The sequence below is a fragment of the Scyliorhinus canicula genome, chromosome 18 (genome assembly GCF_902713615.1).
Source record: "Scyliorhinus canicula chromosome 18, sScyCan1.1, whole genome shotgun sequence".
Classification (NCBI taxonomy): Eukaryota; Metazoa; Chordata; class Chondrichthyes; order Carcharhiniformes; family Scyliorhinidae; genus Scyliorhinus; species Scyliorhinus canicula.
Window position 1 is genome coordinate 105,110,654 of NC_052163.1, and position 16,297 is coordinate 105,126,950.

Genomic DNA, 16,297 nt, shown 5'->3' on the forward strand with positions numbered 1-16,297 from the left:
AATATCACTTCTTCCAGCAAGGTGCATACAACTATCTCTAGTTGTAACACTACATCAAAGAACTATGCAATACATTTGCTAGTTTCTTGGAACTTCACCTCCACTTCCCAGGCTGTCTCTCCATGCTGTGCACTATGAATACCACCAGAACCAAGGACTCAGCAGAAAACCTAGAGATCTAAGATGACTTTTGTAAACGGGGGAGTAATAAGAGGAGGTCTGGAGCCAGATCTGAAACATCATCTCTTATGGAAAAATGCAAGACGGTCTACTAAAGGTCATATATTTCATTTGCTGTAAATTGCTCCAACCACACACTACATTAGCTCCACAGATTTGGCCAGCACTTCCTTTGGCCGTGTCTCTGTACCCAGCCATTCTGAGCTGTTGTCTAGGAGACCACCAGGTGCATGAATAGTCTTACAATCCTAAACATTGTAGCTCGTGCTTGCTTGTCTGTATACTGGAATAGGGGAGTTCCCTGCAATGAACAGACCAGCACAGATCTCTCTCAGGACAAAAATATCAGAATCCAAGATCAAATAATTAACCTCAACTGCTGATTTGTAATCGGGGAAACTGTTGTCGGAAGGGTGGGCTCCAGCCTACATTGACCAGTCACTATGTACTCTGGAGAAGAAGCCTTTTCAGAATTGTGAATTAAAAACTTTGTATACCTGTATTTCTCTTTCTCTTACAAGTACCATTTGTACAATAGACTCAAAATTGATGCGAGTCTACACTCATACATATTTTTATGAATCACAATAGATCGGTGAATGTAGGTTTGTTTAGGAAGGTAAGTGTCCTATCTCGCAGACTTCTCATTTGAGCAATATTAGTCAAATGAGTCTCCCATCAACCCTTTCCCTATTGAGAAAGGAATTCAATGAGCAGATAGCAAAAGCAGACCTTGTAGAAAATAGTTTTTTTTCGTTTAAAGCTAAAAAGAAATGTACTGTTCTAACAAAACATTGTAAATGCACTGATTGTCTTGGATCTTTTTATCTCCAGGCAATGTCACCCGATGGAGAAGCCATAGTAACTGGAGCTGGAGACGAAACACTCCGATTCTGGAATGTTTTTAGTAAAACTCGTTCAACTAAGGTATAGTATTCTATGTAGCTGTGGTGATATAGATGTCCCAGGAATCTTTGATTGCAGTTATAGAATCATGCTGTGTAGGATTTGCTGGTCTGTGGTAGTTTATTGCAACATTGGAATTTTTCCTACAGTACTATAGATGTAGTTTGTTCTTGCAGTTCTCCCCCTTGAACAGCACCTTAATTCATTAAGACAGCTTTAGGGTGGAGCAGACCTGGATTGGATTGTATTTGTTTATTGTCACGTGTACCGAGGTACAGTGAAAAGTATTTTTCTGCAAGCAACTCAGCAGATCATTCAGTACATGGAAGAAAAGGGAATTAAATAAAATTCAAGAAAATACATGAAAATACATAATAGGGCAACACAAGATATACAATGTAACTACATAAGCATTGGCATCGGATGAAGCATACAGGGTGTAGTGTTAATAAGGTCAGTCAATAAGAGGGTCATTTAGGAGTCTGGTGACAGTGGGGAAGAAGCTGTTTTTGAGTCTGCTCGTGCGTGTTCTCAGACTTCTGTATCTCCTGCCCGATGGAAGAAGTTGGAAAAGTGAGTAAGCCGGGTGGGAGGGATCCTTGATTATGCTGCCCGCTTTCCCCCCGGCAGCGGGAGGTGTAGATGGAGTCCATGGATGGGAGGCAGGTTTGTGTGATGGACTGGGCGATATTCACGACTCTGAAGTTTCTTGCGGTCCTGGGCCGAGCAGTTGCCATACCAGGCTGTGATGCAGCCCGATAGGATGCTTTCTATAGTACATCTGTAAAAGTTAGTACGGGTTAATGTGGAGATGCCGAATTTCCTTAGTTTCCTGAGGAAGTATAGGCGCTGTTGTGCTTTCTTGGTGATAGCGTCGACGTGAGTGGACCAGGACAGATTTTTGGTGATGTGCACCCCAAGGAATTTGAAACTGCTAACCATCTCCACCTCGGCCCCGTTGATGCTGACAGGGGTGTGTACAGTACTTTGCTTCCTGAAGTCGATGACCAGCTCTTTAGTTTTGCTGGCATTGAGGGAGAGATTGTTGTCGTTACACCACTCTACTAGGTTCTCTATCTCCCTCCTGTATTCTGACTCGTCATTATTCGAGATCCGGCCCACTATGGTCGTATCGTCAGCAAACTTGTAGATGGAGTTGGAACCAAGTTTTGCCACGCAGTCGTCTGTGTACAGGGAGTAGAGTAGGGGGCTAAGTACGCAGCCTTGCGGGGCACTGGTATTGAGGACTATTGTGGAGGAGGTGTTGGTGTTCATTCTTACTGATTGTGGTCTGTTGGTCAGAAAATCAAGGATCCAGTTGCAGAGTGGAGAGCCAAGTCCTAGGTTTTGGAGCTTTGATATGAGCTTGGCTGGGATTATGGTGGGGCGGAGCTGTAGTCAATAAATAGGAGCCTGCACTTCCTCCCACAGAATCGGAGGAGGGATTCAAAAAGAGCAGAGTTTAATAGTGTACCAATCTGTCAGATCATCCACAGCCAGTTGTAATGCAATATTTGTAGAGGCTACAAATTGCTTTGTGGTTGGGGAATAGAATACTTATGTCCATAGCGGCATCTTAAATACAATTGCTTCTTATCCACTTATCATTATGGGCAGCAGGGTAGCATGGTGGTTAGCATAAATGCTTCACAGCTCCAGGGTCCCAGGTTCGATTCCCGGCTGGGTCACTGTCTGTGTGGAGTCTGCACGTCCTCCCCCTGTGTGCGTGGGTTTCCTCCCACAGTCCAAAGATGTGCGGGTTAGGTGGATTGGCCATGCTAAATTGCCCGTAGTGTCCTAATAAAAGTAAGGTTAAGGGGGGGGGGGTGGTTGTTGAGTTACGGGTATAGGGTGGATACGTGGGTTTGAGTAGGGTGATCATGGCTCGGCACAACATTGAGGGCCGAAGGGCCTGTTCTGTGCTGTACTGTTCTATTGTGATGTCATTGTGGATTCCAGATTGCGATAAGCATCCTAGTGAAACCAAGCTCTCTACTTTGGGGGTTATAATAGGTGCCGTACAGATGGGGGTTACTCACAATCTGACAAAGACAGTTACAAAGTTGGCCATCTAATAATGACAACCTGATACAAGACCCTAGATATCATGACACAAACCACTCAATGTGATGGGGTCGAGACTATTCCCCTGACATCAGCTGGTTCTCATTCAATCAACAACCAAAAAGTGTTTTCTAGCATCTATGCTTGGATAATGTGCACTGTCCCATAGAAACCCTCATCCTGAGGGTAGTTACTTATGGCAATACTGTTTGAAGTGGCATCTTCAAGTACTACAAAAGTAGTGTCCGCTATTTTTCATTTGCACAGTTCCAGTACCTTTTGTAAACTTATCGTAAATGATTAACTTCTTAAAAGGTGATATTCATCATACTTGCTTGGCATCTCCTACAACCAATCACTAATCTACAAAAACCATCTACTTGACACCCAAAATAACCTAATCACAAATCATGTCAGATTTGCCTGGGGAGCAAAAGACTCCACTTTATGCTCATATTCTCAATGTGTTTTGCTATTTGTTTACGTAATAATGCTCTCCCATTCGGGATTGCTTTCCACACTAAGTTTTTGGATACTAAACTGCATGCTACTTTAAGGCATTTATCAGGCATCTTGTGATCTGGTCCTCTCATGTGGTTACATGTTCCTTTCGGCATAGCTCCTTCACAGTTGGTAGGTACTATGACAATGTCATGTTACTAATTCACTCTAATTAGTTTTATTCACCAATAGCAAAGCTCTCTTCAAGTCTCCCATTGGTCAATGTTTTCTGATTTACTTTTGACCTTTCCTTTGATGGCATGAAGAATGGACTAAATACTCCTATAAATCCACAATTCTCAACTCTGGGTGGATGAGAACATTTTAAGGACTTCACAATGAGTGTTGAAGTGGGTGGTGTGGGGGGATGGGGGGGGGGGGGGGGGGGGGGGGGGGGGGGGGGGGGGGGGGGGGGGAAGAGAGAGAGAGCAGGAGCCATCACCGTCTGTACGCCATTTACAAAGGCTCCACTCACTGGATTGAGACTTCCTTCTTTCTCCACAACAGCGATGTTGCTTCAGTCTAGGTTTTTGTACACCGTATTGAAGCAGCCCCCAACTGTATATCCTCACTCTCTTACTGTTGGCCACCCACGCCTTCCCTGGAAGGGTATCAGTGCCATAGGAACATCGGGCTCTGTCCTGCTGTTGCTGATGATGGAAAGGATTGAAAGATAGAATGTGCTTCAAGTGAAATCAAACATGTTAATACTAATAAAATTATTTAAATATTAACAGGGCTGGTGAGGGGGAAGTACCTCGTACCTAAATACTTTGATAGTAAGATTGTCCAAACAGACTTCCTTCTTGATTTGACATAAAACAGATGAGTGCTGGGAATATTAAAACATCTGGCGGGTGCTGTACAGTCACCAGGATGAATGGGATGTGTTAAATATTAACTGCACTGGAGCTTCCACAAACTCTCCATTTTTTATCACAAGGTCATGGTGGCAATCCTTTGGGCAATGCCAGAAAAGTAATTGATGTTTTGCACTGAAGTCAGGCATGTGAGGACATCCATTACCCAGTCCACTCTAATTCATTTATCTGTTTTTTTTTGGGCTGATTTTGGACAGTATGCTGTAATTTCAAACACTGAACGTGTTGATCCCATTTAGTTTTGTTAAGTAAATCAAAAATAATATGTTTAATTTTATAACTGATTTAATTTTTATACAGAAAAGATACTTGTGTTGCATGGAATTTTTGAAGCACTTTGCTTTGGAAGCAAAATGGTTGAGAACTTCTTCTATAAATTGCCACTTTGTTTCTGATGTTTTACATACAATCAACTCAATAAAATTCAACTAGACCGCATAGTTCGGTGTTTCTCAACTGCTTTCAAACTGCACAGGGACTGTGCCACAAATCTTCATCTTTGGGGTCTTCGAGATGACAAATAATCTTCTGGACAAATACAGACTGGCCAAATCACGTCTGCTAATTAAGCTAACTTGATGTCCAGGTACTTTGAATGCTGGTGATGACGGTTTTCTAAAATTACTGGAATCATCTGCTGAACTTATAAATGTTCTGTATAAAATGGAATCTGTTTGTGTGTGCTCAAGTAAAGGAAGATATCATCCTGAAGCTTTACATTAAACAAATATTTCATATACTAGTGACAGTTGATCAACACAGAAAAACATATCGTAGAAGGCATACTGAATATTGGGCCAGTGAAGCAATAATAAATGTGAGATAATTAAAATGTTTGAGGGGTGGGGTGGCGGCAGGAAAGTTAGTCCATGAATGTGGAAATTTATGTATTTTTAATTAATTTACAGGAATCCATATCTGTGCTGAATCTCTTTACAAGGATACGATGATGATTGAAGAAATAGGGAAGATGTTAACTATCCCATAAATATACAAGAAACTGTTTCATCATGCTGGTACTGAATTTTTTCATTTGGATGGATCTTGGAACGAAGACACTTTGAAGGATTTTGCTGCTCATTCCAAACAGCTTGAATTTTTAAAAGTATGTTTTCAATTATGTTTGTTTACAAAGAAGTGTTTGAAACGGCTGCCAAAGGTTTTGAATTAAGGTCTAGTTAGGTGCGGATATTCTAATTTTCTTGTACAGTTTATATAAAAAGCCAGCTACTTTACACTGTCAGATCAAAATGGAGATGTCAAGCAATATGTGATGCACATTTTATTTTGTGCTACCTGTAAATATTTTTCTGTTGGTATTGGAAAATGTACATTGAATATAAAGTTCTGTAGAAATGCAGTGAGAATGCATTAAACAAAGCTTGATTATGGAAATGAGCGTAATGTTTAAAAATAAACCCTGAATAATAGGCTTTCCTGTGTGCATATATATATATATATGTGTATATATATTTTGTAATTGTATTACAAGGATTTTCAAAATATTAAGCAGGAAGATTACTTCCTTTAAGTATTTTGTTGGAAAACTGTTCGGCTTTGGTAGGTTAACATCATGTTGAACTGCACAAAATAGTAATCTTATTTTAATTAAAATTATGAATTGGCTAAAATTCTAACACTAGATTTAAAAATCCAATGAAGCATGAATCCCGAAATGTATTGGCGAAATTAAAATGTCTTGCTGCTTATAATGTTGAAAATGCTTTTCTCTCAAACTGTACAAATATGGATGGAAAAAGCACTTGAATTTTTTAACCTTTTAGTGGCAATCATTACTAAGACTTTTTTTGAATGCCTGTTTCTGTTGTTTTATACCATCTGTGGTCTTTTGTTGAGCTGTAAAACTGTTTTCAGTATTCTGTAATGGTGAGTGAGTGCCTTTTCAAGTTGTTTGTATTTGTGACCCCAACTGAAGCGAGTAAAGCTGTTAAATGGCAAAAGTGGTGTTGCACAGTGTGGCTTTAAGTCTATAATATTTGCACCTAGGATAACACACAGATAACCAGGATAATTTAACAACCGGTCTGCAAGTTTACTGATGTAAAAATATTTTAGTGCATTTCAAAACTAGAATTGCACAGTGATCCTACAAGTCATGTATTTAAAGTAAAACTAGGAACGTCCAAATACGTTTACCACATATTGTGGATTAGTTTCACAAGAGCATTTACTTCGTTCAGGTCCTTTATAAAAATTCAGGAACTTTGCATTAATTATAAATTGGAAGTTTAGATGGGCCCTGAAGTGACATTTTCATTGCTTTATCAGATTACATGAAGAAGAGGCTATGTTTCAGTAAGAAGTCTTACAACACCAGGTTAAAGTCCAACAGGTTTGTTTCGAACACTAGCTTTTGGAGCACTGCTCCTTCCTCAGGGTGCTCCACCCACAGTCCAAAGACGTGCAGGTTAGGTGGATTGGCCATAATAAATTGCCCTTAGTGACCAAAAACAAAAGGTTAGATGGGGTTATTGGGTTACAGGGTTAGGGTAGAAGTGAGGGCTTAAGTGGGTCGGTGCAGACTCGACGGGCCAAATGGCTTCCTTCTGCAGTCTATGTTCTATTAAAAGTGGTGGCCTGCCCCCAAGAGCTGTATGCCCAATCAGGGACCCAGCAGCACTACAGCTGCAGGATGAGGCCATGCACCTTTAAAGTCACAGTAAGAAGTCTTACAACACCAGGTTAAAGTCCAACAAGTTTGTTTCGAATCACTCGCTTTTGGAGCGCAGATCCTTCCGTCACCTGATGAAGGAGCTGCGCTCCGAAAGTTAGTGATTTGAAACAAGCCTGTTGGACTTTAACCTGGTGTTCTAAAACTTCTTACTGTGCCTACTCTAGTCCAACACCGGCATCTCCACATCCGGTTTTAGTAAGTAATAGAAAATTTGTTAACCTCCTGTGTTCAAATCTACCATTGACAAACTGCAACATGATTTGAGACAACTAAATGTGTGGGCACTGATTTTCTTTCCAGTGGTCATTCCTGTATAGATTAAAGTTGTTTACAATGTAGCTTCTGAAAAACACTTGCAGTTTATCAGAATAGATGGCGGTTGATAAAGTGCTTCTTAGTTTGGATTTTCACCTACTTGAGTTAGAGGAAGCATACATTACATCTGACTTCTGAACCCTTCGAGCTGTTGGTGGACATAAAGATGAATAATGTTCCCTACCCGTCCCTTTTTCATTGTCATTTCCTTTATTTTGACGATGGAAGCTTTCAGTGTTACCTGCTTATCTTGACAGATGGCGGACTTTTATTTTTAAGTTTTGTTCCCATTTTATTAGTTACAGACGTTGCCTTTTTTTTCGAAGAGATTTTGTTTAAATTGGGATGACTACATAATAACATTGCAGGATTTCAGTGATGCATGTCAAATTGCCTCATCATAAAGCCTATTGTCTTCTAGCTGACATGCGGATTTGCAACGGTATATAAAACTGCTGTATAGTGAGAACGGAGCAGTTTTATGTGCTAGATATGATGTATGCTTTACAGCTTTAGTACTGCTGCCCTTGCCAACTAACAAGAATCCCTGTTGCTATTTGCCAAATTAATTGATGTGCAGAATATCCAAGAGTTAATAACAAGCTATGTATTCAAATATATGTACATTTATAAGGTATTAGAAAAAGATGGATATTAGTATATAGTTATGGTAAAAGTTATTCAGCTATTTAAAAACAAACTGAAGAGGCATTAAACATAAAGAAGACTTTTCAGTGACTTGTTTTATTTGAAACAATAAAGCTCTGAATAGGAATTGTTTAGAATTATTTTCAGGGTAAAAGCAGTCTGCCACTAATTACCATGACTATCTGGTCTACTTACAGATTACTTTTAAAACAAAAGATTATTGTGGTAATGCAGTGAGTCTGACCATATTTTAAAAATCTCAAATGCACTCTCAGTTGGTAGGTTCTCAGAACAGTGAGTTTTTGCACAGCAGACGCAATATGTATCCTCCAGCCAACAAATGAAAATCAATGTAAACGTCAGGGAGAAGAACCACCAAATGCAGCATCCTGTAAATACAAACTGTTTTTATCAAGTTTAAGGAGTGAAAATCCAAACACAAACTACCCAAATTGGACTGCTGCTGTCATGCGCATCTTTTAAGAGGCAAAGCATAGCATTAGTAACAATTTCCATTCCTTTTTAACACTAGCTTTTAATCTTAAGTACTAACTTAAGATCTATATTCACTAACTGTTATATTTTCTTCTTAAAGTGGAAAGACTGAACATTACTGATCCAACTCTAATCTGATGTCCTGGAGGAATATGTCAAAGTAACTCTTAATCTAAGTAATACACAGACAAATGTTATGGCTAAGGAATAATGCTTCTATGTTTTTTTTTGAAACATCAACATTACCTTTATGGCCAACAAATGAAAACAAAAATCAGTACCATACTAAATAATATGAAATGTTTTAGCCATGCTTAAAAGACCATAATAAATATTGCGTATCATTCTACTGAGTAATATTTAACTGGTAGGAATACAGAAGAACGATTGAACTCAAGTCAACCGTCCACCAAATGGATTGACCAATTTTAAATTAAGAGGACCAGATTGCAGCTCCATTAACATTGAAATAATGTTACAGTGACATTACAGTGAAATAATTTTAAAGAAAAGTGATATGTCTCTCTTACCTCCATTTAACCTGTCAGATATTTTATTTTTGCTGCAGAACCAATCATTTGCAGATCTGCAAGATGTTGCACCAACTGATTTATCTTTCTTGGCTTCAGTGCCTATAAACAAAGGCTTCCTCCTCATTCCCCTCCCCATTGCCCCCCCAAATAACCTGACCAAGATCAATTATTAAAAAGTGGGAAGAAGGTTTAACCCATGATGTACCATTCAATGCCTCGGCTAATGTGGAGCCGCCATTTTTGTTTATCTCGTCATCTCGAGGAATCTTAAGAAGACAAAGCAACTTTTATATTACAATTTTAACGGCAATGAAATGAAAATCACTTATTGTCACAAATAGGCTTCAAATGAAGTTACTGTGAAAAGCCCCTAGTCACGGAGCGATGTTTATGAAATCTGGAATCTATTATACTCCAGCTTTGGGAAAATAACTACTATGGAACATCAGCATTGGTTTATTCATGGGAAATATTGGACAGTATCGATTGGTATTTTGTAAATCGAGATTGTATGCAAGTAGCTTTTGGTGTTGCTTTACACAAGGGTTTTTACAAAAAAATCTTATTGGCATTTTCCACATTTAGTAACAGTTATATACATTTTTTACTATGTTAATTTATTTTATTTGTACAGAAAGGTTTATCTTGTCCTTCCCTTAATTTACTTTATGTACATCTTGCCGTCCTCTGGCTTGGCCTGTGGTCCCTTCTGCCCCCCCCCTTCTGTCCTCCCCCCCCCCCCCCCCCACCCCTGTCGATTTGTGATCGTGGAGGGTGTGTTGCCCCGCTTCCCACACATTCCACATCGTTCCCTATTTATGACTTTCCCGCCTTTCCTCTTTCTCCTTCCTCCCCCCGGGTTTCGCATTCACAAAGGTTTTTCAGTACAGCAAAGTAACTTTCAGGTAGAATCTCAGAATTCACACTGCAAATGATACTTATATAACTTTCTTGTTAGGAAAAAAGGAATATAGGATGGTAGAGTGAAGTTATTCCCTCCATGTTGTTTGAGGGTTACTAATGACTCATGACATGATATGGAGCAAGGTGAGGAGGCAGGCCCAAGAACTACCTTGCTTACGAGGATTGAACCTGAGCTGTTGGTGTTACACTGCACCACACCCACAGAACTAATCAGCCCCCTGAGTGTATTTACCCTTTTAATTTGAAACGCAAACAGTTTCTTTGTTTCTCTCATTCATGACGATTTAGAGATGCCAGCACTTGGGATGGAAGTAAGGAGGTCATCCAGTCTTCAAGTTCAAGTTAAATGCAGGGTAAATGCCAATATACCATGCAATGTGCTTTCTAATGATGAAATGCTATCCATTAACAGTAAAGTTAATTCAACCCTATTGCTTAATAATACTTATACCTATATAATTAAAACTCACCATAGGAGCTCAGGAAAGTATTATACTTAAACATTACACTGGCAAAGCATTAAAAGAAGAGATCTATTTGACTCATCTGATTGCCTTTGATAACTTCTCTAAGTGAGCCTATTGTCTCAAATAGGCATAGATATTTTTTAAAACTAGCAATCAAGCAATTACTATTTAAAAAAAAATAAAGTTACAAGTAGGAACCAACAATTGGCACAAAACAGACATGCAAAACATGTTTTTTTTTTGTAATGGAGATCATGTGCACGCAGCACAGACTGGGTGAACTGAATTTTCTTATTTCTCAAGTTCTGGCAATTTAAAATTGATGACTTTCCTACCCCAACATTCAATTTTGATCAAATCCAGGTAAATAACATGGTATGCAAGGTGAGGACTTAAAGCTTTACTGAGGACAGATGATGGGAAAAGTTGATTTAACAAGTCGGCAGATTAAAACATTTGCATGTGAAGAAAATTGTCATTACTGGGCTAATTCAGCAAATAACTGGCACCACAAGATGAGCAGGACTTTGCTGTAAATTTATAATATTTGCTTACATCAGAACTTTCAAAACACATACATTTCACATTTGGTGGCCATATTCTATAAATGAATACTTTAGTCTTCAGAATTGAGTTAAAAATATTTTTCACATTCGCTATGTTTGATTTACTGTGATTTAAAATATGGTTTGAGTTGTCTTCAGGTTGTAGTACCATTTGTTCAAAGAAATAGTAAAACAAATTCACTGGAATTTTTTTGCACTACTATTGGAAGATACCTTGCTTAATTTGGCATGGAATAGCAATTGTTGAGGTACTGGTACCATTTTCACTTGGTTTAGCTCAGTTGGTAGCAGTTAGAAGGTTGTGGATTCTAAAGTCCAATGTGAACTTGAGCAGAGTTGGCATTCATTTTATTTGGGGAAAATAGGAATGTGATGAGATTGGGTTTTTTTTAAGAACAGTATTGTCATTTATTACCCCGGGTGAGTGTAAAAGATCTGTTGACACTGTTTAACAAAGAGCGTGAAGTTTCCACAACCAGCACCAAGCGGGTTATCTTGCCATTTATTAATTTTCTGTTCAAGAGGAAGTTAGGTGGATTAGCCATAATAAATTGCCCTTAGTGACCAAAGAAAAAGGTCAGGAGGGGTTATTGGGTTACGGGGTTAGGGTGGAAGTGAGGCCTATAATTTCATTATACTGAAATTCCTGCCTTTGGTTTGAAAACTTAATTGGCTGAAACTATGTTGGTAATCAGTATTGGAAAGCTTTACATCGTCATTTTACAATAGCAGCTCACTACCTTGCAGTCGAAGGCCAGGCTCCAGCAGCATTCATCGTTATTCACTCCCATCAATACTGACCTGCAGGGTTGTCTGAAGAGTTTTCCTGAAAGGTGCGCTAATAAATACTAACAGGATCAGTTATAAATCAAGTTGAAGTTTATATACAGGTACATAAATTAAGAGTATTAGTTGTTGTGAATTTCAACTTAATTTGCATTATCAATTCTAACATTAAAAAAGGCTACATTTTTGTCCTGTAATTTCTCAAACTGATTGTAACTCAGGTTGAGGGGAGGATTGTTGTACCTGACGCCTTAGCAGATTTTTCAAACTGTCCTAAACCGCAGTTTCTGGTTTAGTAACGCCAATTGGCCATTCCTTAACATTTTGTCAAACCAGACCTGTTTAAGGCTGCACTTGGAAGTTTGCATACAATTCTGGTTGTCACACTACCAGAAGGATATGGAGGCTTTTGAGGGTTCAGAGAAGGTTTACCAGAATGTTGCCTGGTCTGGAGAGTGTTAGCTATGCGGAGAGGCTGAATAGACTTGGACGTTTTCATTGGAACGACTGAGGTTGAGGGGTGACCTGATAGCGGTCTACACGATTATGAGGGGCATGAATAGAGTGGATGAGGGCAGCACGGTGGCCTAGTGGTTAGCAGAGCTGCCTCACGGCGCTGAGGTCCCAGGTTCGATCCCGGCTCTGGGTCACTGTCCGTGTGGAGTTTGCACATTCTCCCCGTGTCTGTGTGGGTTTCGCCCCCACAACCCAAAAATGTGTCGGGTAGGTGGATTGGCCATGCTAAATTGCCCCTTAATTGGAAAAAATAATTGGGTAATCTAAAAAAAAAATTTTTAATGAATAGAGTGGATGGACAGGTACTCTTTCCCAGGGTGGAGGGGTAAGTCACCAGGGGGCATAGGTGTAACGTCCGTGGGGCAAAGTTTAGAGGAGATGTGCGAGGCAGGTTTTTTTTTACACACAGGGTGGTGAGTGGCTGGAATGCGTTGCCAGGGGAGGTTGTGGAAGCAGATACATTAACAGTGTTCAAAAGGCACCTTAACAAATACATGCATAGGATGGGTATAGAGGGATAAAGCACAAGGAAGTACTGAGAGTTTTGGCCACGGTCGGTATCGGTGCAGGCTTGGAGGGCTGAAGGGCCTGTTCCTGTGCTGTACTTTTCTTTGTTTTTTGTTTATGTGATTTCATCAATCTCTCCCTGTATTCGGGTATGTGTTGATGATTCAGTATTGAGCAATTAGCAACTATGTGCTTCAATTGTGCGGTTAAATTCCTGAACATTTACCAGATAATAGCTCTTGGAGACCAGGATGTGATTGGATGCAGAAGGTGGGAAGAAATGAAAATTCAAGAAGATTTAGAGATTAGGGGGAAGGATGGTGGTGGTATGGTTTAGACGACAAGGTAGAACAAAAAAATAGCTTATCATTTAAGGTAAAGAATTGAGCTCATAGGAGGTAGAAATTAGAACAAGATCTTTACATAGGTAGTTAAAATGTACAATTCAAGAACCTCATTAGGATCATGCGAAAGATACAATTTGCATAAATCTCTGAGTGGCTCCACTGTAAACACCTACGCAATGGTAATGGATAATCCCTGATCTGTCAACTATTTTCATATTGCCTGTTGTAAACATGTCTTTTCATGATTGTATGGGTGCGATTTGAAACCAGATTAAGCGGATCAGTATTTTTCAAACTTCTTTTTCCCAGGATCCACTTTTGCCAACTAGCTGACCGTTGGGACCCACGCCACGTTTGCTTACCTTTTAATGCATTAGGATCTAATGAATCACTGGGTGGTAACTAGTTTAAAAAAAACAAATACACAAGATTGTATTTCCCTCAAGAAAATTTTAAAATCATAAACATTTTTTCTCCCTTTTAAGCGACCACCCCTAGCCAACTGCCAGTAAAATGTTAAATCATAAATATTCAGCTCCCAATTTGTGTTAGGTATGTTTGTTTTATAGAAACAATGTAGTGACAAAGCAATGCATTTCTTGCACTGAGGAACCCAACAGGAAAGGACCAGCAACAGCTTGCACAGAAAAATTAGACTTTGCATAATAAAACATTCCAGTTTTAAAAATGATTTTAAAAAATGTATGTAAACACTATGAATGCTCTCAGCATGCAGGATATTCAGATTCTTGTCCCTTACCACTGAGATGATTGCGACAGTGTTATATGTAGTTGTTCCAGTAGCTAGTTTAATAAATGGATCAGAAAAACATCCAACCACACACCATTTGAATAAAATGCATCAATGCTGGTACCATTATACTTTCTGTGCTCTGAATAGGGTTTTTTCAAAGAATGGAGCTGCTGCATGTTTGCATGACTCTACATTGGATCTTTAGGTCTTGGCTTTGGAATATAACATGACCACTGAAGAATATCTGCCACGTGGAAATGAGATGGTGGGGTGGGGTGGGGGTGGGGGTTAATTCACTTTCCGATCACCTGTATTTATTCCACAATCCATAAATCTGGTCCAAGTCGGATGGATCATCTCAATGGGGCATAGGCCGTCCCGATGTAACGGATTATTTTAACCCAAACACTAGCAATTTTAATGCGACCGCTGGCCGTAGTAACAATTCTCCCACCTGTTCCTTTCTGACCAGTAGCAGTCATACATTACTGTTGTGCATTTCTGTAATCGGGATGATTGGCAATGTGACTGCTGAGGATTACCACAAAGTTGATTCCCGCTGTAGCCCTTATTCCCCACCTTCAGCTCACCTGTACTACCAATCGCCTCAAAGAACAATACAGCAAGGAATCGGCCCTCGAAGCCAGCGCTGACCATGATACCTGCCTAAACTAAAACCGTATGCACTTACGGAGTCCATTGCCACCCTATTCATATATTTGTCTAGCTGACTCTTAAATGCCTCATCAGCCTCATTTCTGGTCTGTTCTCCCATTTCTTACCTAAACTGTATTTATTCCACCTGTAACTTCAACTTACATTCTCTGTTCTTTGCCCTCTTTCATTCTGGTCCTTGCCATTCACATTTTTTGAGACCCTGGACTCCACGACCTTACTGACACCTGCCCGTGAACCACTCACTGGTCACAATCCGCACTTTGAAAAACCCTGAAGTAGATAGCAATTAGAATCATCATATAGTAAAATCTGTTTAGTGTCCAAACAACTTTTTCACAGGGCCCCTGTAAAATGAACACTGCTGCTTTCGTATACTTCTCCATCAACAAACCCCCGTTGAATTGGTGATTTGTTTTTCAGTTCAAAATATTAGGTGCTTGAAAGCAAGCAGGAAAGTGTAATTAGGATATGTGACTCATGCCTAGAAATTAAAATAAAACAAGCCATTCAACCTAATAAATATGTATTTTCCTAATCTCACATCCGTTCTCTGTTCTGAGGCGGACGGTTGTGGGTTAAAACCCCACGTCAGGACTCCAGTTCAAAAATATAGACTGATACCAGTGCAATACAGTGAAAGTATAGTATTTGAATGAGAGGGATAAACCAAGGCCTCATCTGCCACCTCAGGTGGTTTAAAAAATCCCAGGGCACTGTTCTGAACAAGAGCGGCGGAGTTATTCCTGGTTTCTTGGCGAATATTTATCCTTCTTTCAATATCACAAAAATATGTTCAATATCATTTTTCCCTTTGTGGGAGCCTGCGGAGCACAAGAAGGCAGTGTTATTTCCTACATTACAAGCGTGTGACTACACTTCAAAAAGCAGTACATCATTGGCTGTAAAGTGCTTTGAGACATCCTGTGGTCGTGAATGGCGTTATGTAAATGAAATAAAAATATATATCCTATTCCCTTTCTTCCCCTTCAAATTGCTTATCCAAATCCATTAGATGTCGAAACGGTCTTTGTTTTCAACACTTTGCGCCGGGCATGCATTCCACAGCCGCCTTTTGCAAATGACAAGGGGGGAAGGGGGGCACAGAGTGGACGGTCCAAAGCGTGGAGTTGGCTGTCGAGCTTGCACACTGCAGACCTGCTCTGCCCACCCCAGCCACACTGCCCACCATCCTCACCCACACTGCCCATCCTCTCAACCCACTGCCCACCCTCCTCATCCATACTGCCCAGCCTCCACACCCACACTGCCCACCCTCCACACCCACACTGCCCATCCTCCTCACCCAGACTGCCCACCCTCCACTCCCCTCCTCACCAACACAGCCCACCCTCCCCTCCCTACCCACTGCCCACCCTCCTCTCCCACCCTCTCCCCACCCCCTGCCCACCCTCCTCTCTCCACCCCTGCCCATCCTCCTCTCCACCCCACCCACCTTTCACCGCACCCCGCCCACCTGCCACCGCACCCGAACTGCCCACCCTCCACCCCACCCACACTGCCCACCTTCCACCCC

The 16,297-nt window shown here is 40.4% G+C and overlaps 1 protein-coding gene across 3 annotated transcripts in view; it reads left to right on the forward strand.

The window, feature by feature from the left end:
• Positions 1-6,493, forward strand: part of fzr1a (fizzy/cell division cycle 20 related 1a) — a 48,374-nt gene extending 41,881 nt beyond the window's left edge. The window contains exons 13-15 of one of the 3 annotated variants that reach the window (XR_005457900.1): positions 1,015-1,107; positions 4,965-5,118; positions 5,441-6,493. Coding sequence is in view for 2 of the 3 variants with exons in the window: in XM_038776375.1 (XP_038632303.1) it covers positions 1,015-1,107; positions 5,441-5,482 (135 nt within the window). In the remaining variant the exon portion in view is untranslated. The other 2 variants (XM_038776375.1, XM_038776376.1) reach the window with 2 other exon arrangements.
• Positions 6,494-16,297: the final 9,804 nt, after the last annotated feature.